General features: G+C 55.8%; 1 protein-coding gene across 4 annotated transcripts; it reads right to left on the bottom strand.

Annotated features, from left to right (window-relative positions):
• Window positions 1–7,894: 7,894 nt before the first annotated feature.
• PTMA (prothymosin alpha) lies at window positions 7,895–19,515 on the bottom strand. Of its 4 annotated transcripts, none has more exons than XM_077348087.1 (5): window positions 19,225–19,515; window positions 14,534–14,605; window positions 13,410–13,506; window positions 9,771–9,844; window positions 7,895–8,876 (listed from the first exon to the last, which is right to left on the bottom strand). In XM_077348087.1, exons 1-5 carry the CDS (start codon window positions 19,267–19,269, stop codon window positions 8,829–8,831), a joined length of 336 nt encoding a protein of 111 aa, XP_077204202.1. In that variant the 5' UTR covers window positions 19,270–19,515; the 3' UTR covers window positions 7,895–8,828. The 4 variants fall into 4 exon arrangements, with proteins under 4 accessions (XP_077204202.1, XP_077204205.1, XP_077204203.1 ...); XM_077348090.1 differs by having other exon boundaries at window positions 13,416–13,506; window positions 19,225–19,512; XM_077348088.1 differs by having other exon boundaries at window positions 13,410–13,503; window positions 19,225–19,510.
• Window positions 19,516–20,744: the final 1,229 nt, after the last annotated feature.

Below are 20,744 nucleotides of genomic sequence, written 5' to 3'. Positions count from 1 at the left end.
GTTTCAGTTTAGGGTTATTCCACCAGTTGGTTGTATAATTCAGACCATGGACTCAGACTTAAGTTGTCTGCTGGTGGTTGCTGCTTGATAATCTTGTGGTTTTAGATATATTATATCTGTTTTAACATGTCTCTAATGTTTATTTGTTTGGGAGTTTTGCCATTTGACCGAGTAAGCCACCTGAATATATTCTTGTTTTGTATCTGAAAGGTTGGATTTAAATCTTTTAAGCAAACAAACAAATAATATCCAATTACTGTGATCCTTTAAAGCCAGGAGTTCCAAAAACAGTTTCAAGGAAATCTGACAGGTTTTGGTTTTTAAAAAGGTGAAACCTAAAAGGAGAGCAAATATGGAAAACAGTCACATGGGAGAAAATAGAAGAGTTGTTTTTTATACCCCGCTTTTCACGGCCCGAAAGAATCTCAGAACAGCTTAGAATCACCTTCCTTTCCTCTCCCCCCAACAGACACCCTGTGAGGTGGTTGAGGCTAAGAGAGCTCTAGAAGAACCACTCTGTGAGAACAGATCTATCAGGACTGTGACTGGCCCAAGGTCACCCAGCTGGTTGCACGTGGAGGAGTGGGGAATCGAACCTGGCTATTCAGACTAAAATAGTGTTTAATTGCGTATTTTCTTGGCTCCTTGGCCATGGTCTGCTACCTTAAGTCCCTGACGTTTCGCCAAGACCTCTGGCTGGCATCTTCAGGCGTAGGACACGCCATGATCGGAGCACCCACATCAGCCCAGAGCGACCCATTTTGACCAGAAAGGCACCTTTATTGTTCCCCTGCAATTCTACCTTCAGCCACCAGAGGGGTCTCCTGATCCACTAATGAAGTCGAGAGTCCTTTTAATTTAGGTTCGAAGATGCTTCTACGGCCCTGCAAAGAGAAAGACGGGACCTCCCCCCTTGGGGTGGGAGTGGCTCTCATCGCAGATCCTCCAATCACACAGCTAGCATCCTTTGAGTGATTTTGGAAGCACCAATGAGGTACCCCTGAGGTCTCCCTCTCCCTCTCTCTCTGTCTCCAATCAAGAGACATGCTCCAGCAGGAGAGGGAAGAGAACAGCTCTAATCTGGATCTAGGGTTGCCACCTCTGGGTTGGGAAGCACCTGGAGATTTGGGGGGTGGAGCCGGAGGAGGGTGGGGTTTGCGGATGGGAGGGACTTAGATTGGGAGAGCTGGCATGGTGTCGGGGTTAGGACTGGCAGCTTCTGATCTGGCAGACGGGACTTGATTCCCTGAGCCTCTGCATCCACTACACCACGGGTAGTCAACCTGTGGTGCTCCAGATGGTCGTGGACTACAATTCCCATGAGCCCCTGCCAGCATTCGCTGGCAGGGGCTCATGGGAATTGTAGTCCACGACCATCTGGAGGACCACAGGTTGACTACCCCTGCACTACACAATCCTTGTTCCTTTGGGGGTCCCCAGGTGCTGAAGGTGCAGAGAAGATGCTTCTGCAACACGGAAATTGTTTCAGATGTCCAGGGGGCTTGACAAGCTCCAGATGGTGGCTGGAGAATTAGAACTGGTCTCCGGAAGGCAGAAATAAATTCCCTGGGAGAAAAAGGCTGGTTTTGCAGGGTGGCCTGTAGGGATTTATAGAAGACTTGATTTTTCACTACCCGAAGGAGTCTCAAAGTGGCTTCTCTTCCCTTCCGCTGCAGCCTGTGAGGTAGGTGAGGCTGAGAGAGCTCAGACAGAACTGCTCTGTGAGAACAGTGCTATCAGATGTCCATGGACTTCAATTCCCACGAAATTGGGCTCATGCTGGCAGGGCCTCATGGGAACTTTGGTCCATGGACATCTGGAGAGCTACATTTCGGCCATCGCTGGCCAAGGAACTCCCACCAGGCTTGCTGCACCGCTGGAGGTCTTCTGCTTACCCCGCAGGGCCGCCATACGTTGGCTGCAGCGTCACCCCTGTCACCACGGCACATGTTTCCCGCAGGTCTCCTGTGTCACATCAGGGCCACCAACACCAGCAGCTCTCGCCTGATGCGTCCCAGCTGAGGGCCCAGCCCAGCCCAGCCCAGCTGGCTTTCATTGGGAATGCTTCTCCCAGGCCCAGCCAAACGGGTGGTCCCCCTCTCTTTTGATCTCCGCTGTCTGCATTTCCCTCCCAGAACTGGCAAGGGACTTCTCCTACCCAGACAAGAGTTTCCAAGGGCAAAACCTGGGTGGGGGGAGGGGAGGGAAGGTGGGGAGGATGGCTCCAAATTGCTTTGCTGCCTCTTCAGCACCACCCGGAACATGGTGTGAGAGGGAGCAAGTTCCCCCTGGGGTGGGGGTGGAGGCTGGGGAGAACAGTGGGGTATAAGGCCTCCAGATCAGCCATGATCCCCAGGAGAATTTATCGCTATAGTCTGGAGAGGAGCTGTAGTCCCAGGGGATCCCCAGGGCCCGTCTGGAGGCTGGCATGCCTAGTGGTTCTGCCCAGGCCGTGCAGTGGTTATAGAAGAAGACCTCCGTGTGCTGCCTGGGGGTTGGTAACCTGAGTCAGTGGCGTTCTCTGCTTCCCTTCTGGCTCTTTTGCTTCTCCCTCATCTGACCCTGGTGGACAACAGGGACCCTACGTTTCCTCACAGGGCCCCGTTGGGGATTTGCTTCAGTTACAGCCAGCCATACTTCGCAGGGTTGGCGTATCTCCATGGTCCCAGGAAGAACGAGCGGCACTTGTTGGGTCTTAAGGGGTTTGCTACGGAGCGTAAGAACATCAGAAGGACCCTGCTGGGTCAGACCAGTGAAGGTCCATCGAGTCCTACATCCCGCCTCACCCAAGGGCCAATCAGTTCCTCTGGAGCAAGGGTAGTCAACCTGTGGTCCTCCAGATGTCCATGGACTACAATTCCCATGAGCCCCTGCCAGCAAACGCTGGCAGGGGCTCATGGGAATTGTAGTCCATGGACATCTGGAGGACCACAGGTTGACTACCCCTGCTCTGGAGGACTGACAACAGGGCAGACAGGCCAAGGCCTTCCCCTGATGGTGCCTCCTGGCCCTGGGATTCAGAGGTTGACTGCCTCTGAATGTGGAGGTTCCCCTCAGCCACCATGGCTCGCAACCACCGATTGAACTGAGGTCACTGTGGGTGGGCAGGTAGTTGGGAATTTCCTGCATTCTGCAGGGGGTTGGACTAGATGACCCTGGAGGTCCCTTCCAACTTCATGATCCTATAATGGTTTTTAAGTTTTAATGTAATGTATATAGTTTAGATGTATTGTATACATAGTTATCTTTGTGATTTTAAAATGATGGACACCGCCCCAAGCCAGCCAGCTGGAAGTATAAACCCCAATCCAAGCAAGCAAATAAACAAACCCACGGCCTTCAGAATCCGAACCCAGGCCATTGTCTGTCAGAAGATCTATGCCGGGTCAAAGACAAGCACTCTGGCTCCAGCCTCCAGGAGACAAGCGGCTTTTGGGAAGTCCCCAAACAGGTTAGTGGGACAGGGAAACTTTAGGGCTGTGGCTGGAGGAGGAGGAGGGGGCACATGAGTGCGCATGCATGTGCTCTCTCTCTCTCTCTCTCTCTCTCTCTCTCTCTCTTCTGCATCCTTTAGAAATCTCAAAGCAGCTTACCGGAGAATCCTGGCCATCTCCATTCCAGCCACTGATTAGGTCTAATCCTGCTCATCCCCAGCGTGCGCCGTGCCCTCAGGTGCTCCCGGATCTGCTGTCTCCGCCATAGCTCTGTGTTCGGATCTTACGAAAGCAGCGACATCACCCTGTGCAACCTAGTCTTGTGCAACACAGAACGTGGCAGATTTTCCTGAGCCAGTTATGTGAGCAGATCCTCGGAACCAGCCAGGTGATCCAGGTGTTGGCTCACAAGAAAGCCCTCCTCCCAGCCCCATTTGACAGCCCAGCAATTGCCCCCCGCCATGCACCTCATAGGCAGAGTCTCAGAACGTCCCAGGTGGGTAAGCCAGGAATTCGAGCACAGGCTGGGGGAGAGTCACCCTTTGGAATAGACAGGAACCAGCTAAGCGTAGTAGAAATTGCTAGAACATGTAGCATGCGTGATTCAAGAGCATCAGAGGAGATGAGTTGTTGGCATATCTAGGTAAGGGACTCCCTGGTATTTTCTAATAAATTCCTCGAGAATCCTGATTGGCTCAACTGGAGATTTCCTGTTGCTTTGAGTATATTTCCTCCCTGATTGTCAGTGAGTCCGTTAAACTGCTAGGACTATCGCCTTCCTCTCTTCTTTCTCTTCTGAATAAAGCTATTCATGCTTTCGGCAACTGGTGATTTACCCTTTTGCATATATGAATTCTGCCAACAGAAATGAGTTGTGTACTTACTCCATGGGTGCACACAGTGCGGTGTGGAGGATCAAGCATTTGTCTGGGATCTGGGAGACTGAGGATCAAGTCCCAATTCGGTCGTGGAAACTTGCCAGGCAACTGTAGGCTGGTCAAACTCTCTCAGCCTAGCCTCCCTCACAGGGCTGTTGTGTGGGCAAAATGAAGGAGACAAGGACGGAAGCCACTTTGGGAGCCAGTGCAGGGTAAAGAATGGCGGCTTCTAATCTCTGAGAGTCTCTAATCTGGAGTGCCAGGTTTGATTCCCCACTCCTGCTCCACATGCAGCCAGCTGGGTGACCGTGGGCCAATCGCAGTTCTCTTATGACTGTTTTTGCAGATCAGTTCTCTCAGAGCTATCTCAGCTCCACCTCCCTCGCAGGATGTGTGTTGTGGGGAGGGGAAGGGGTAGGTGTTTCTAAGCCATTTTGGTACTCGTTTATTCGTTTGTTTGTTTGTTTGTTTGTTTTTGTTTGTTTATGTGCCGCCCTCCCTGTGGCTCAAGGCAGTTTATATGGAATATGGGGAACAAGGAACAATTCAGCCTAACTCGGTAACCAGGTCAAAATGAGTAACAGTGGTACTGGTAACAGAGAAGACAGTTTAACAAAGTCAATATTTTAACAGTTCCCTGATTGGTCAGTTCAGAGTGTTTGCTTCACGGGGAAGGGTTAGCAAAAGCAGAGTATAAAAAACCCAGCTCTCCATCTTCTAAATGAAGGACATCAATAAACTGCCCCTTGTTTAGGAACTGGAATTTCTTTGCCGGCCCACAGAGAAGCAACTGGAAAGGTGACGGCAGACCCACGGGCGAAAAGGCAGAATTCAGACGGCTCAGAAGCCAGCAAAGGAGCACCAAAACCTTTTTGGCCACACTTTTTGAACGCTGGCCCAGCGTCCCTTTGCCCTGGACATTCTGCAGGAGGGCTCAGGCTGGCCCGATCGCATCAGATTTTGTGAGCGAGGCAGGCTCATTTTGCTGAGGCAGGTCCCAGCCGACCGCCCCTGTCTCTCACAACCCCTGTGGGGTCACCCTACGTGGGCTTCAGCCTGACGTCCTTTCATGCACACCTGGAAAACGGATCCCTGTTCAGGCTTTCAGTCCATGCGGCAGGCACAGTAGCCCAGAGGGGCATGACAGGGGTCTATTCCTGATGTCCCGTTACGGAGACAAGGCCCTTTCCGAACTGCCAAGTGGATAGCTTCTTTCTCTGTTGAGCTCCCCCTCTCCCCCCCCTTCCCCCCCCAAAAAGCAGCCTTTCCCCCATCACGCTTGGAAATGGCTTCACCTGCAGGAAAGCTGTGGGTGACACACCGGATGGCAAGGAAGGGGGTTTGGTCCCCAGCGAAAGACAGGGGTGGGGGGTGCCCATGACTGGCCCTTCCCTCCCGCTGCCTTTCATCCCCCCCCCTCAGCCATATACCTAAACCCCTTCCAAATGCCATTGGTGTATCTCACTGTGCTGCCCTCCCCCTCCCAAAGTCACAGGCAGAGGCCCCAACATCTCTGCCGGCCTAGTAACCCACAATGGCCCATGAAAGATGCATGAGGCAGCTGCTGGCGGGGCTGTGGAGAGGCCAGTGGGCCGGGAGGGAGCGCATCGCAGCCACGCTTGGCGCCAACAGATTCCTCGAAAGGCACGGCAGGGCCCTGGGCTTTCTCCCCCCCCCCCCGGCCCAGATGGCGGAGGCTCGTTGCCCGTCTCAGCTTGGCAGGGGCACAACGCAGCCCTCGGAGGGAGAAATGTGCAGGGTTGTGGCTGGCGCCCAGCAGCCCTGTAGGGCAGGGCAGGGCAGGGCAGGGCAGGGCAGGGCAGGGCAGGGCAGGGCAGGGCAGGGCAGGGCAGGGCAGGGCAGGGCAGGGCAGGGGCCCTCCAGATGCCTGTGGACTGCAATGGCCACAAGCCTTGCCCATGGACATCTGGGGAGCCAGTTTGGCCCCTCCCTGCTGCAGGGCTTGCAAAAGATGTCCAGAGATGTTTGCCATGCAAAGCAGACTTTTCTGCTGAGCCACAGCCCCTCCCTGGGCCCTGAACTGCCACTCAGAGTCCCCAGCAGCAGTTCTGCCCCAGCATCTTTTCCACGCTGTCAACAGAGGCCATCTTGGAGCCAGCGTGGTGCAGCGGCCGGCTCGGCTTCGATTCCCCCCTCCCCCCTCCCCGTGCAGCCAGCTGGGTGGCCTTGGGTGTCACCTCACAGGGTGTCTGTTGTGGGGAAGATTGTAAGTCAGCCCCTGCAAGACTCCTTAGGACGATGGACAGCGGGGTATAAACCTTTTCTTCTCCCACTCTTCGTATGCCTGACAAATGTCTTCCCCTGGTTGGACTCAAGAGCAAAACGCACCACTGAACTGCTTTTAATTTCAAGGAATGTTTTGTCCACTGCTTTTCACTACCAAGGCAGTGGACGGTATTGCCTTCCTCTCCCCACAAGACACACCGTGTGAGGTGGGGCTGAGAGCTCATGGAGAACTGGGACTGGCCCATGGCCCCCCAGCTGGCTGCACGCACGCCTTGCAGTTCCTGGGAGAGCCCCTTCCTCATTATGTCCTTTTTTTTTGCAGACTCCATAGGTGCCCCTGAGTGCCGATGAGAGAAAAGCTTAAAAATCAGTCCAAATTTTCAGTTACAGAGAAAAGTAATTTCAATCTCTATTTGGTGGGAAAGAAGCCTTGTAATTGGGTGTTGCAGAAGAACAAGGGATTCCTGTCGTGGTAGAGCTGGGAGACCCTTCCCTTGGCAGGTGGTGCACAAGTGTGTGTATATATTGGGGGGGGGGGGGGAGAGATTCTTGCCAGATGATTGGGGACTCTTTGCCTCAGGTCACATGCACAGGCCAAGGCCAAATGGTGGGAGAGGGGAACCAAGTAGGGTTGGGTGCTTCGGTGTGCAAAGCACCCATTCATGCCTGAAGCACCCAGTGCTGCGGGGGGGGGGGGGGTAGTGGGTGGGAGGCAGACACAGGTGCATGCACCTCCCCTCCCCCCCACCGCTGCTTTGGTGCAAAAGGCCTCTTTGGATGCCAAAGCGCCCAACCCTAGACCCAAGCATATAGGGGTGGCTAAGCAGACCCAAAGCATCCAACATTTGCACTACTAACCATGACAGGGGACCAGCATTTCAAAAAGCATCGCAAGGCTCTGGACCAACTGCCTCCCCCTTTAACTCCCAGGCTTTCCTCCCACCAGGGCTCATCCCTAAAACCTTGGCCACCAGGCACTTACCCAACCCCAAGAGACCCTTTTCCCAGTTCTGTTCTCCAAAAGATCTGCGTAGGTTTGCTGGGCAAGCCTATGTGTTTGTCTGCACAAAGTCCCAGGTTCAGCGCTTGGCCCCTGATACCCCCCCTGCCCCGCCCCCCAAGCAAGCTAGTAAGTTTGGGAAGACATCTCGGTTTACCCAAGCCCCAGGAAACCAGCTGCCGATCAGAACAGGCCGTACCCCGCTGAGTGGCGCAAAGTTCTGCCAATCTGACCCAGGGATCTTGCCCTCCTCCATTGGGTGGGGCCTCAGACTCAGGTTGAAATGGGGAGGTCGAGGGAAGCACAAGAAACTACACAACAATTGTGCAACCAGCTTCGTTAGAACAACTCAGCAAAATAAAATTCCGGTTTATTGTTGGACAACATTGTTTTCACACATACGTCAAACAGGCCAAAAAGAAAAAAAATTAACAGCAACTCCATAAGACAAAAAAAGAGAAGAAATAAAGAACAAAAGAAAAAAAAAAAGAAAAACCCCTTTTATCTTTGGCCATCTCAGACAAACCAACTACTTATGGTACAGCTAAAAGTACATACACAAAAAGAGTTACTGGAATGATCAGAATAAAGATTGGACATTTTTTGCATTTTCGATTTTTTTTGTTTTTGTACAAGGTTAATTTTTTTTTTCTTCTCCTTTCGAGATAATGGTTTGGACATGGTCACACCACAAGTAAAGTCGAGAGAAAAAAGCATTATTTTTTGTTTTGTTTTAGGAACAGAGAAGGGAGAAAACCCCAAACCAACCAAAAAAAAAACACACACCACACTGACTTCAAAGCCCCCCTTTTGGTCAATCGGAGATCGCGTTTTAAAAATGGCTGACCTCGTCACAATATGTACAAAAATATAAAATGTAAATAAAAAATACAAACAAATTCTCCTTTTAAAGTTACTTTTAAGAAAGCAAGGAGGGGCCTTGAAGTTTTTGGTGCTGGGGGGAGGGGGAGAGAGAAAAGGGGGGACGGGTGTCTGCCCCCCACCCAATATGTCAGGGAGAAATTTTTCTTTTCTCCCCATTTCCCAAATGGGGTGGGGGGTGTTGATTGGCGGCCTGCTGGCTTTCCGCCCGGCTTTTATGCTCTACTTCGTGAAAGTGACCACAGCAAAGAGGGAGGGGCGGGGGGGGAGCGTGTCTGCAAGGGGACATTTCAAAGGTATAGTAGCTCACACGCTGGCCTTTTAAAAAAATTTTCCTCTTTTTTTAAGTTTAAAAAAAATCGTTGTTTTCTTTTCCCCCTCTGCTTCCTAATCATCTTCGTCAGTTTTCTGCTTTTTGGGGTCGACGTCGTCGTCCTGCAGAGAAAAACAAGAGTGTTTGGGAAGCATTTGCACGGAGGCCACAAACAGGCTGGAACTGAGTCGGCATACTTTGCAGAATTCCCTGGAATGCTGTTTGGGGTGTACGACTTCCTAACAACCTCCCTGCAGGTAGGTTAGCTCTGGCGAGCCCTACAATCGAGGTGGGAGCTGAAACCAGGTCTCCTTGATCCAACACCCTAACCCCCCACAATGCACCAACATGTGTCTGTACACCCCGTTCCCACAATCTGTTAACTGGGCCTCAAAACCACCTGGTTTCTTTGACGGGATTCAAAGCCAGCCTGTCGCATTCATGTGATCTTATGTAAGAACGCTGGTCAAACCAGGGCTAATTTTAGTCTCCTAACCTTGCTTGGAGAATGGAGTGGCTGCTATCAAGAGGCACCGTCGTCCGCCTGCCCCGTATTCTCATAATCCCTTTAAGGACCAGCTGCTTTCCGCAGAGGACAATCCCCACATGTTCCAAGCTGGGAAGGTTTATTTCTCTTCTCCGTTGCTAACTCCTCTAGCAAAATTATCAGAAATGACCAGAGAGGTTTTCTATTGGTGGATTCAAATTTAAAAGATCTTGTGCTGCTAACCTCCAGGTGGTGCCTGGAAATCCCCCAGGATTCAACCTGAAAGGAAGCAGGGGTTTGTCTAGATCGGCTGATCCCCAATGCAGCACCCATGGGAACCACAGGGCCCACCGATGGCTTCTCTAGCACCCAGTTGCCTCTGCTCCAAAGCCCACCATGGCTCTCCTCTGCCCTGCTGAAGCAGAGGGAACGTTTGCCCAAGAACTCCGTGGCAGCCATTTTCTGACTGGTCCCAGCCCTCCCCGGAAGCCGTTTTGGGTGGATGTGTGCGCCTCGCCCAGCTCCTTACCTCGTCATCCTCAGCTGCCCGCTTGCCCGTGGCACCCTCGACTTCGTCATCTTCATCGCCGTCTTCTTCTTCCCCTAGAAAGCAAGTGGGGGGGGGGGTGATGAGGATGGAGTCTCCAAGCTGCTTACAAACACCCTCCCTTCCTCTGCCCACAATAGACCCTCTATGACAGAGGTAGGCAAACGGCGGCCCTCCAGATGTCCATGGACTACAATTCCCAGGAGCCCCCTGCCAGCGAATGCTGGCAGGGGGCTCCTGGGAATTGTAGTCCATGGACATCTGGAGAGCCGCCGTTTGACTACCCCTGCTGTATGAGATGGGTGAGGCTGAGAGCTCTGAGAGAACTGCTCTGCAAGAATGGCTCTAAGAGAACTGGGACTGTTCCAAGGTCACCCTGCTGGCTGCAAGTCGAGGGGCGTGGCATCAAGCCCAGCTCTCCAGATTAAAGGCCGTCGCTCTTAAGCGCCAGGCCGAGATGGGGCCTTTTCAGCGGCAAGCACCACAATGATAGAAAACCCTCCCCAGGGAGGTGCCCCTGGCCCCCTCACTTTCCGTCTTGAAGAGTCAGTGGGATACAGTTTTACTTAGGATGCCGCCATCTGACATTTAGATTTCAAATCAGCAAATAAATACGAGTTTTTTTTTAAATTATAGCTTTTTGTGGTTTCTAAAAAAAGTGGCCATGTTTATTGTGTTTTTTTTAATAAGTTTTATTTATATTGGAAGCCACCCTGACTTCTGCAAGACTGAAAGGGTGCTAAAGATGGTTACAAATCAATATTAATATAATAACAATAAGCCTATTACCCTTCTGTTGTGAAACTGGATTGCAATCCATGCTCTGCTAGCCAAAGAACTGTGTGAGAAGATCTTTTGGCACAGAGACAAGACCAGACAAGCCAGAACTGCACAGGTTGGGCCCAGAGGCTCTTAAGAACATGCCTGTTTGGGGAATTTGAGGCCTAGCCCCACACCGCCCCCTGCCTTATCTTCACAGCCCGAGTTCAGCCAGGGCCCTGACTCCGCATGAGCTGCAAATACGGATAGTGCCACTGGGTTCTAGTCCGCAGAATGGAGATCCTGGATAGACCTGAATACTGGAGGGGGGGGGGGGTCCCAAAAGTCATTCCAAGGACAAGTGCTGGGGGGGGGGGACCCCAGGCCCAGGCCTTTTGAGCCAAGCGAACTGCCTCATCTGGCCCCTCCATGCTCAAGCCAGTAATCTGGTTTGTTTATCCCCAGAGCAGGCCGGAGTGGGGGAGGCAGAGAAGAGAGATTAGGGACACCTGAACCGATGAGTAATCCCCTCAGCTTCCCTTGGGATGCCGGCCAGGTAGAACAGGTAGGATTAGCTCCAGCAGGTGGTTCAATCTTTCCTCTAAGCCCCAGGAGAAGGAAGGGAAGCTTCCGGGATTCGGTCGCAAGGGGGAGGGGGCAGGATCCGGGGAAGAGCAGCAGCACGCATCTGGCCATCATTCCTGACCTGGGGGGGGGGGGGGGCAGAGTCCAGCGGATGGGACCTGTGTGTGGCTTTCCAAGGGAGCCCTGAGTGCTAAAGGAGAAGGCCCACGAGATTCCCAGCCGCCTCCCGCTCTCTTGACTGGCTCAAAGCAACCTGATCAACCCCAGTGCATCCCAAGCGCCAGCAGGTGATGCCGAGGCCGTCGCCATGGCTCCCGAGCACCACTCCCCACCTCCACGGTGATCGTCTCCCAGCAACACTCCGAGCAACTAACACCCAATTAGGCTGGCTGGAGGACTCTGGGGACCCCAGCACTTGGGGTGGGGCTGGATTTTAGTTGCCAGCTCCTGCTCCCAGCAGGATTCTTCTGTGGGAAGAGCCAGAGTTTTCCACAGTGCATGCCTGCTGGTGGAGTTGCTCTGGCATGGGATGCCAACCTCGAGGCAGCACCCGGGGACTGCCCATTATGACAACTGAGCTCCTGACCAGAGAGATCACTTCTGCTGGGGAGAACAGCTACTCTGGCGGAGGGGCTCTGCCTCACTGTGCCCTGCCAAGCCCCCTCCCCTTTCCAAGTCCCACTCTGCCCAGGCTCTCCCCTCAAAAACTCCAGGTCTTCCCAATTGCAGGTCCAGCCAATGTGGGTCCCCAATGGACAATGTTCGCGGCAAGTGGGTTAGGCCTGGAGGACATGAGCCTCCTGCACGCCGGGGTTTGGGGAGGCACACAACGTCGCAGGAGGGCCCACTCTGCATCTTACCCACTTCCCACTTAAATCTAAAATTGGGACATGGCTCCAGCCCCTCCCGCCAGCCAAGGGAGGCAAACGAAAGAAGACTTGATTGTGGCACCACGCTCAAGGAAGCAGCAGCGCCGTCCCCAGAGGAAAAACAGCCGCTTCTCTCCCACAACAGTGTTTACGAGTCAGGCTGGGCGGCATGCATGAGCCACACCCCCTATCAGCCCGGCCGCCCTGCTTAGGCAGAGCAACAGCGGAGAAATGCCACCCACTTGCCAGCAACCAAGGGCCTGGTGGAGGATTCTGGCTGAACACAGGAACCCCAGGAATCACAAACGCTGGGTGATCTCTCCAACCCCGGGATCCCCCATGCGGTGCCCAGGGGGTTGCATGGCACCCACCAAGTTTTTTGGGGGCTACTTGGGTTTCAGGCCTAGCAAAACTTATGACTATTGATGATTTGTTTAGCTGTGCATATATATAAGGTAAAGGTAAAGGTTTCCCCTGTGCAAGCACCGAGTCATGTCTGACCCTTGGGGTGACGCCCTCTAGCGTTTTCATGGCAGACTCAATACGGGGTGGTTTGCCAGTGCCTTCCCCAGTCATGACCGTTTACCCCCCAGCAAGCTGGGTACTCATTTTACCGACCTCGGAAGGATGGAAGGCTGAGTCAACCTTGAGCCGGCTGCTGGGATTGAACTCCCAGCCTCATGGGCAAAGCTTTCAGACGGCTGCCTTACCACTCTGCGCCACAAGAGGCTCTCCCTGTGCATATATATACCAGTCCTCAAAACTTTTTTACAGTTAAGAAGCCACTGAAAAACTTTCAGGCTTCAAGAAACCCCAAAAGGGGCAGGATCGTGCAGAATATGGTTGGGAAGCAGAGCTGTGGACACGCCACCCGGGGCCCCTCCTCTTCTCAGCCCCTCCAGTCCCATGATTGGCCATTTTGGGAGCGGGGGGGGGGGGGCAGGCTGACATGGCCATATATAATCCTATCACCTGATAAACGTTTAACAAATTTTAATAAGATAGCACGGAAGCCCGGCTAAGAAAGCCTGATCTACACTGTGGGAATAAAGTTAACCTTTGGCAGTTAGGTTATGGCCAGCTCCGCCTCCTGAAGCAGCCATTTTGTTGCTGCGCCCATTACACGGTGTCTGGATTCCAAACGTGGCCGGCAGGATCCCAGTTTGACTCAAAAGAGGATGACATTTTAACCAGAGTTAATCTTTCCCCAGGACAAGATCTTCCTGAGCTGAGACTTTGGAATTTGTTCCAGGGACCCCGGATTAGAAAGGTTTCTCTTCCACTGTGCTCTACTCCGAGCAGCCACTAGAGGGAGCTGCCGCAGCTGCTTTCTGAACTGATCTCAGCCCTGAACAGGCCCAGCCGCCTTGCCTTGCCGGGAGGGCGGAAGGGAAGACACGAAAATTACCATCACCTTCTTCTTCGTCCTCCTCGTCGTCGCCGACTTCATCTTCCTCTTCATCTACCTCGTTGTCTGCTTCCTGCTCCCCGTTTTCCTCGTTCTCCTTGCAGAAAACAAAACACACTCAAAAACCTGACGCCGGGCCACAGTCCCTCGTCCGCCATCCCTGCTTCCCAGGAAAGGTCCCTAGACCTCAAAACTCCATTCACGTTGCAAGACCAAACTTTACAGGTGTCTTTGGCCAAAGGCTATGGTTGGGGGGGGGGGGGGTGGCGGCTGTCTGCCCGGCCATTCTCAAGCCATGGGGGAAATCTCTGGCAATGCCACAGAGGGGCCATTTTTGCGCTTGGACGGCATAAACCAAGCTGTTCGCTTCCTAAGCCCTTGGCCTGCACTAGAGTAGTAGTCAACCTGTGGTCCTCCAGATGTCCATGGACTACAATTCCCATGAGCCCCTGCCAGCGAATTGTAGTCCATGGACATCTGGAGGACCACAGGTTGACTACCCCTGCTCTAGAGGACCTTGGCAGTCGACATGCAGGCCTAAGCATCTTTATTCCCAGTCTCCCACGTCTTTCAAACCACTGAGGCTCTTACAACGCAAGACTCAGATCTGCCGGTGTTTTGCCGAATACCACTGCGCTTGCATTTTCTTAATAAAAAACCTCCAGCCCAGCCCACACCCGTCTCTACTCTCATTCACTTCCATCAGCAGGACTTGTAAATCAGGAGGGTGGAAACAGAAACGCATCAGGAGATTGTAATTTGCTTCTTCCTTACAGGCCCCTGGGAAGAAGATGCTAGCATCAATACCGGGAGACATTAGCAAATTCATACTTTGCCTGCTGAAGGCCTGGGCTGGACCAGCTCTCCGCTTCTGTGCAAGGCAGTCGTAATTGCCTTTTTCAATTCCACTCATTCCTCTAAGAATTGCACAAGTTTCCCCTCTCTTTTAAACCCCACAACAACTGACTAAAGGAGGCTACGCCGAGAGAGAAGACTGGGCTGAAGCCACCCCAAAGAGTCTTGTTAAATGTAGAGTCAAACCCAGGTCCTCCCTCAGCCCAACACCTGAGGTGGCCCGTGCAGGTGTCCGCTTCTGAACCGCGCTGCACCTGACAGACACTCACCGCGTTCCCGTTGGCTGGTGCATCTCTGCCATTTTCTGTCTCTTCCACCACCTCCTTCTTCTCTTTCAAGTCCTTAAAAGGGACAGAAACAAACTTGGGTGAGTCACCAGGATTCCTGACCAGTTTGTTTTCAGGGGAAGAGCTGGAGCCCCCACCCCCAGGAAAAGTTGGAAAAACAGTCAATGCAGTGCCAAAGAAGCAGGGGGGGGGGGAGTGTGGGAACTTGCCTTTTTCCTTCCCCCACCCACACGCAGAACAGCTCTGCATGGAGGAACTAAATGAACTCTACTGAAAGGCAACACGCTCCCCCCCCCCCCAAGCGCTCAGACAGACTTTGCTTCAGGGGTTTGGAGTTCAACAGGCACACTTAGGCCAGATCGTCGGCCAGTTATTGCACTAAGAAGGAAGAGTTGGTTCCAAGCGGTTTCCCTTTCTTCTCCCCACAATAGACAACCTGTGAGGCAGACGGGGCTGAGAGAGCCCTGAGATTATGGCTCGGTCAGACCAGCTTTATCACAATCCTTCACCTCCTAAGCCTTCCAGCAGAAAAAGAATATTCCAACCAAAACCGGGATCCTACCTTACATTTCTTAAAAGCCTCTTCCAACAAAGGAATGGCTCTCCTGCCCTAGTTTGTCCTACAGCACAGATTATCTCTCTCTCCCTTCCCCCTGGTTAATGTTGAGGGCACCTGCAACCCCCATGGAAATCCAGACAGCCAACGTCAACAAGCTGCAAACTCTGCAGGCAGGTCAGTGTGCATGGCCCTGGGAGGGATTCTGAGGTTGTCAGTGGGTCGTCTTTTGCGAGGGACGGCACAAGCCCCCCCCCCCCCAAAACAGAGGAAGACGCCCTTGCACTGATCCAGATAGCAGCCGTATAGGTCTGCGATAGAACGGTTCAGAGATGAGCAAGATTTCCGGGGCATAAACTTTCAGAGGCATATTTTGTAGAGGCAAGACGGCAAGAAAAGGGAGCCTTGATTCCTCAAATATCTTGCAGGTCTCACGGCACTCCTGGACATGAATCTAACTACTGTGCTGACCCGTGGCAGAGAAGAAGCCAGCTTCCTGGTGGAAAAGGAGGCCGCCAGAAGAGGGATATGCAAATCTTCTGTCCTAAAAATCATCGCAGCCAAGGGTTTTTTTCCCCCAGAGGCACAGGTGCCCCCCTACCCTCCTCTTAGAAGGCCAAGAATATGGAGATCGACCGTAGGCAGATATGCCAGCAAAGGCAGGCCCAGCCACCATCACCCCCCCCCCCCGACTGCTACAGTGCCTCAATTACATGCCCCTCCCTGCAAAGGTTGGGCATTGACACGACCCAGCTGCGAAAGACTCCCCCCCCCAACCCAACCCCAAATTCCTTCTCTTCCTTTGGATTAGGACAGCCTTCGGATTACTGGCTGTCACGGGCCGAACGCAACCGTATGCCGGCTAAGCCTCTCAGGGCAGCGGAGGCTTCTAGGTAACGCCAGTGGTACATTAGCTGACTCCCAACAGCAGCGGCTAGAAACTGCCGACAACTTTGCCCCACGCATGGCTCTCTCCCTTGGACTGAAGGGCTGGATCCCAGCACACCTGAGGCGCCAACAAATGAGCCCCTCACCTCCCCAAACAACAGACATCTGGCCATTCATGCAGCAAGTTAGAAGCAAGGGTTCACCCTGATGTGCTGGTCAGCTTGGGAAATGCTCCTCCAGCACACAGGAGAACATACTGGCACCTGGGCCAACTCCTAGGTAATGGAGAAAAGCAATTTTAAAGGGACTCCATAGGGGGAAGAACCAGCAATACGCTTATTCTTGAAAGGAATTTTCCTGCCCTGCACAAGACAGCGTATTCTCAGGTCAAGTGGGGTGGTGGTGGTGGTTGCATAGCGATGCTTTAAGATTGCAAGCAACATTAACACATCCCAGATAAATGAACAAACCTGGAGGCTGAACCGCTTTGCCCAGCACCAGGCATAAGCCTGTAATTCTGTGGGCAGAGTTCTCTACTAAAGCAGTAGAAAACAGCATTACAAAAGGGTTGTTGCTGAAGCCAGGACATTTAAAATTAATTAAAGGCATAAAAAATAAGCCCAAGCTTTCAAAAAAAAAATTGCCTATAGAGACACAAAAAGCACTTTGCTGAAGACAGACTCTCCCTATAAGAAGTCAAGAAGGGCAAATAAAAGTCAAAAGGAAACAAACTAGCCAAGTACTTGGACCGTCTAAGCACAAGAAATGCCACCATGCCTTTGCCCCTACATCAAAGGGCGCTGGGGGGGGGGGGAAGCAGAATCAAATCAGCTGCTAAGATCCGGATCCAGAGCAATCCGCCCCTCCCCTCTGAAATTGCTGCCTTGATTAAGAACAGCCTCATTGTCCCGGCGGGTCAACAAGAGCCCTCCCACCCTGTAGGGGGGCGCCCGCGCCGGGCTCTCGACGTCGGCGGTCCAGCCACGCGCCCTGGGCCGTTTCAAACCCGCGCGCCACGCTCGGCGGGCCCTCCGATTGGCCAGACGCCTCCGGACTCCCGAGGCATGCCGGGACTCGTAGTTTCACCTTCCTCCCCATGGGCGGCCAGCGCAGGCGGCAAGAGGGCGAGAGCGAACTACGATTCCCGAGAGGCCCCGCGCGGGCGGAGGCTGGAGAACAGCAGCGCAGGGAACAGAAGGCGGCACGTGGTGGAGCGCTCGCCGCGGGCGGCTTTGCTGCGGCCGGGGGCGGCGCTCGAGAGAGGGAGCGAGAGGAGCCACCGCCCGGGAAGGGGAGCCGGAGCCCCCCGGCGGCCTCGGCTCGTGCACGACGGCAAAGGGGCCGCAACCCCCCCCGCACGCACACCCCCATGGGGTCAGGGCTGGGGCACGAACCCCCTTTGCAAGGAGGGCGGGAGGGGAGGGGAGGGGGCGAAATCCCACGCGGGAAACGGGGTCAGGTGCGAGGGCTCCCCCGCCCTCCCCCCCCCCGGCTGCCCCATAAATAACCCTCTGGGCGGAGAGCGGCCGCCGCGAAGCCCGCGAGCGGCAGGAGACCCAAGAGCCGGAGCCCGGATCGCCCGCCGAACTCCCACGCTCCAAAGACCCTCCGGCTCCCGCGGAAGGCGCTGGCGGACTCCGGCGGCCGGGCCGTCGAGGAGGGCGGTGCGACCAAGGAATGACCTTGCGCCCGCCGCCCAGCCTGGGGCCCCCGGGAGGTGGTCGTGGTGGGGACAGAGGGCCGGTCCCCGCCGAGGGAGCCCAGCTGGGACCCGCCAGCCAGCCAGCCCTTCCTCCCCGTCCGCCGGCCACAGGCAACGCATCCGGCCGCTGCCCCGCACTCCTCGCCGCCAGCCGTGCCGTCGAGGGACGGGGAGGACGGCGAGTCGCTCCGGTCGGAGGAAACGCCGAGCGCGGCCCCGAAAGCACCACCTTCGCCCGCTCTCGGGCTCCAGTCAACCTCGCCTCTGCCCCCCCCCCCCGCTCCGTCGATGCCCTTTTGCCGCCTCTGCTCCCCCCCCCGCGGATTTTTCTCCTTTGATGAGTGTGGGGGCAAGAGAGGTCATTCCGGTCCAAGGGGGCCCCCTGAAGTTCGGGGCGGGGGACCAGAAATGGAGGCGGAATGGGGTCCGGAAGGCTCGACGCCTGGTTTGCAGCGCGACACAATTACGCTTTGATCTGAATTGGAACCAGCGTGGAGGGAGAAGACCGACCGTGCGCCTCCTCCTCGCCCGTTTTACGGGAAGGGAAAACCCTTTCGGGGCTAGTTACGAGGGCTGGGGGCACAGCAGGGTCGCCAACCCCCCGAGGGGGCTCCCGGGAGCCGCCTGCCCCGGTCCGGCCATCCACGCTGCCTGCCTTCCCCGCCTGGCCAAACAAAGGAGCCGCGCCGGAGGGCCGCAAAACCTCGGCGGGCGGCTGCGATCGTTTCCCATCAAAGCCGAGGAGGCGCTTTCGACACCCCCCTCCGCTTCCCGCCCCCAAATAAGACCCGCTTCCGATTTTATCGCAGCCACCGCGGGTCGTAAACTTATTTCCGTCCCATTAGCCAAAGCAAACGAAGATGCCGAAGAACGGGAGGGGGAAACGCAGACCGACACGCAACTTGCTCCCAAGTACGTCGGAACCCAGTCCACAAGGGACAGCCGTCGGCAACGGGCCGCGCACGCTTGGCTCCGACCGAGCGGGGCCGGGAAGTGGGGGCAGATTTCCATGCCCGCTTCCTTCGCAGCCGGCTGCCACTGAGGGTAGATTCCACCTGGCGGCCCCCACGTCTCGCCCCCCCTTTCTCTGCCTCGCTTTGAAGCCAAGTGCAAAGGGGTTCCGAAGTTCGCGCCGTCTGTCAAGCCCGAGCAGCCCGTCTGAATGGCCGGATCTTACTCGGATACGGGGCAGAAAAAAAGGCAGACCCCGAAAGTCAGCCGCTCCATTCCGCCCCCTCCCCCCGAGAGCCCGTCCGCTCCCTCGAGGGTGGGAGAAAAGCAAGAGAATACCCCCGCGAAGGATTTCCTTCCAGCGAGCAAAACAAACCCGCGATCTCGTAGGAGCCCGCGAACAAAGGGACAGCCGGAGCGGGCACGCCGCACGTCGGAGAAGCAAGATGGTTACTTGCCGGGGGACCAGGAAAGCAGGCGGCGGCGGAGGAGGAGGGGGACCATCAAAGCACATCAATAAATCAAGAGCCCGCGGAGGAGGAAGGCGGACGGCCCCGATCTTCGCAGCGGCCTCACCTTGGTGGAGATCTCGGAGCTGGTATCCACGACCGTGTCTGACATGGTTGGGGGCGGCGGGTCGCTGGAGGTGGCAAGGCCGGCGGCAGAGGAAGCACCAAGGCAGAGCCGGCTCCCGAAAACCTGGGCGCCCTAAGCAGACGGCTCCGACGGCGCGCACGGCGGCGGAAGGCGGGGCGGGCGCGAGGAGGCAGGAGAATAATAATAGCGATCCGGCAGCCCCCGGCCCAGGCAGGAACAATGCAAAGATGGCTTTGGACGGAGCCAGTGCGAGACTCACGCGGCGTCCCGGGCTTTAATATAGAGTAGTGGGCGGCGCGCGCCCGCCCCGCCGCCGCCCCTATTGGACGGCCGCGGCCGAGAGGGGCCCGCCGATTGGCGGCGGGGCAAACAATGGGCAAGGCCGCTTGAAGCCGCGCAAGGACCTCCTTCCTGCCTCCCCCCCCCCCCGCGCCCGCCCGCCCTCCCTCCCTCCGCGGCCCGGCGGAGTCAGCGCTGCGATGAGTTTGTGCCAGGGCTCAGCCGGGTGAAAAAAAAGAAAGGAAGAGGGGAGGGGGAAGGCGCGCGCGGCTACAGTCTAAAAAAGAGGAAAACCCACCCCGACCCCCGAGGGCGCGCACCGCGCAGGGAGGGGGATAGGGGGGAGAAAGAAACTTTGCTCGGGCGGGGGAGAAAAACCCCACGGTGGCCGGGCAAAAGTGGCGAGGCCAGCGCTGTTTCCTTGCACCGCCTCCGCCGCCGGACGTGCAGATCCGCGGTCCTCGGAGCCCTTGTGCGGGCAGTCTGGCGGGATCGAGGCACGGCTCCGAGGTCCCGATCCCCGCGGCCCGCAGGAGGGCGGGGGGGGGGGGCTGAAGGCGGAGAGCCGCGCAGGGAAGTTCTGGAGAAACGGGTTGCGCGAGTGCGCGCCTCCGCGCCCCAACCCCAAAGCCCCGCGCAAAGCGCCCATGCCCCGCGCAGGACGGCCTGCTGCCCCCCCCCCCGGGCTCCGCGCCGACTTAGCCCCGCTTCGGGGCCGGCCCGAGGATTCGCGGGCGCACGTGCCAAGGCGTCGAGCCGGGGCTGTTGGAAGCCGTCGGGCCGCCTCGTTCACACGAGCAAGTCGGGGGCGGGGAGGGGGAGAAGGCGAGAGAAAGAGCCGGGAAATTCGAGCGGGCGCCGGGCTCGCCTCCCCAGCCGCCTTCTCGGGCTGAGCTGTCATTTCGCGGAGCCACCGCCGAGCTGCGCCCCCCCCCCGACCCCCGCCTGCCCAGAAGCGCGCTTTTTGCAAAACTTGCTCCGCCTTTCCCTCCAGCCCGCCCGCCCGGCCGCCAAGAATTGGGGGGCCACGGTTTTCAAAAGACTGCCCGCGCTCAGCTGGAGCCCCCCCCCACTTCGTGTACGCCCCTCCCCCCCTCTCCGGGATCAAGCGCCCGTCTTTGCAAAACTCCCCCGGAGAGATGAAAGGGCTTTTAAGCACAACTACCCCCCCCAAAAAAAAACCCTGCAAAAAAAGTGTTTAATGCAATTTGCACAGCTGG

The sequence above is a fragment of the Paroedura picta genome, chromosome 8 (assembly GCF_049243985.1).
Source record: "Paroedura picta isolate Pp20150507F chromosome 8, Ppicta_v3.0, whole genome shotgun sequence".
Lineage (NCBI taxonomy): Eukaryota > Metazoa > Chordata > Lepidosauria > Squamata > Gekkonidae > Paroedura > Paroedura picta.
The sequence above is the reverse complement of the archived record's forward strand: the minus strand, read 5'-3'. Positions and strand labels throughout refer to the sequence as shown.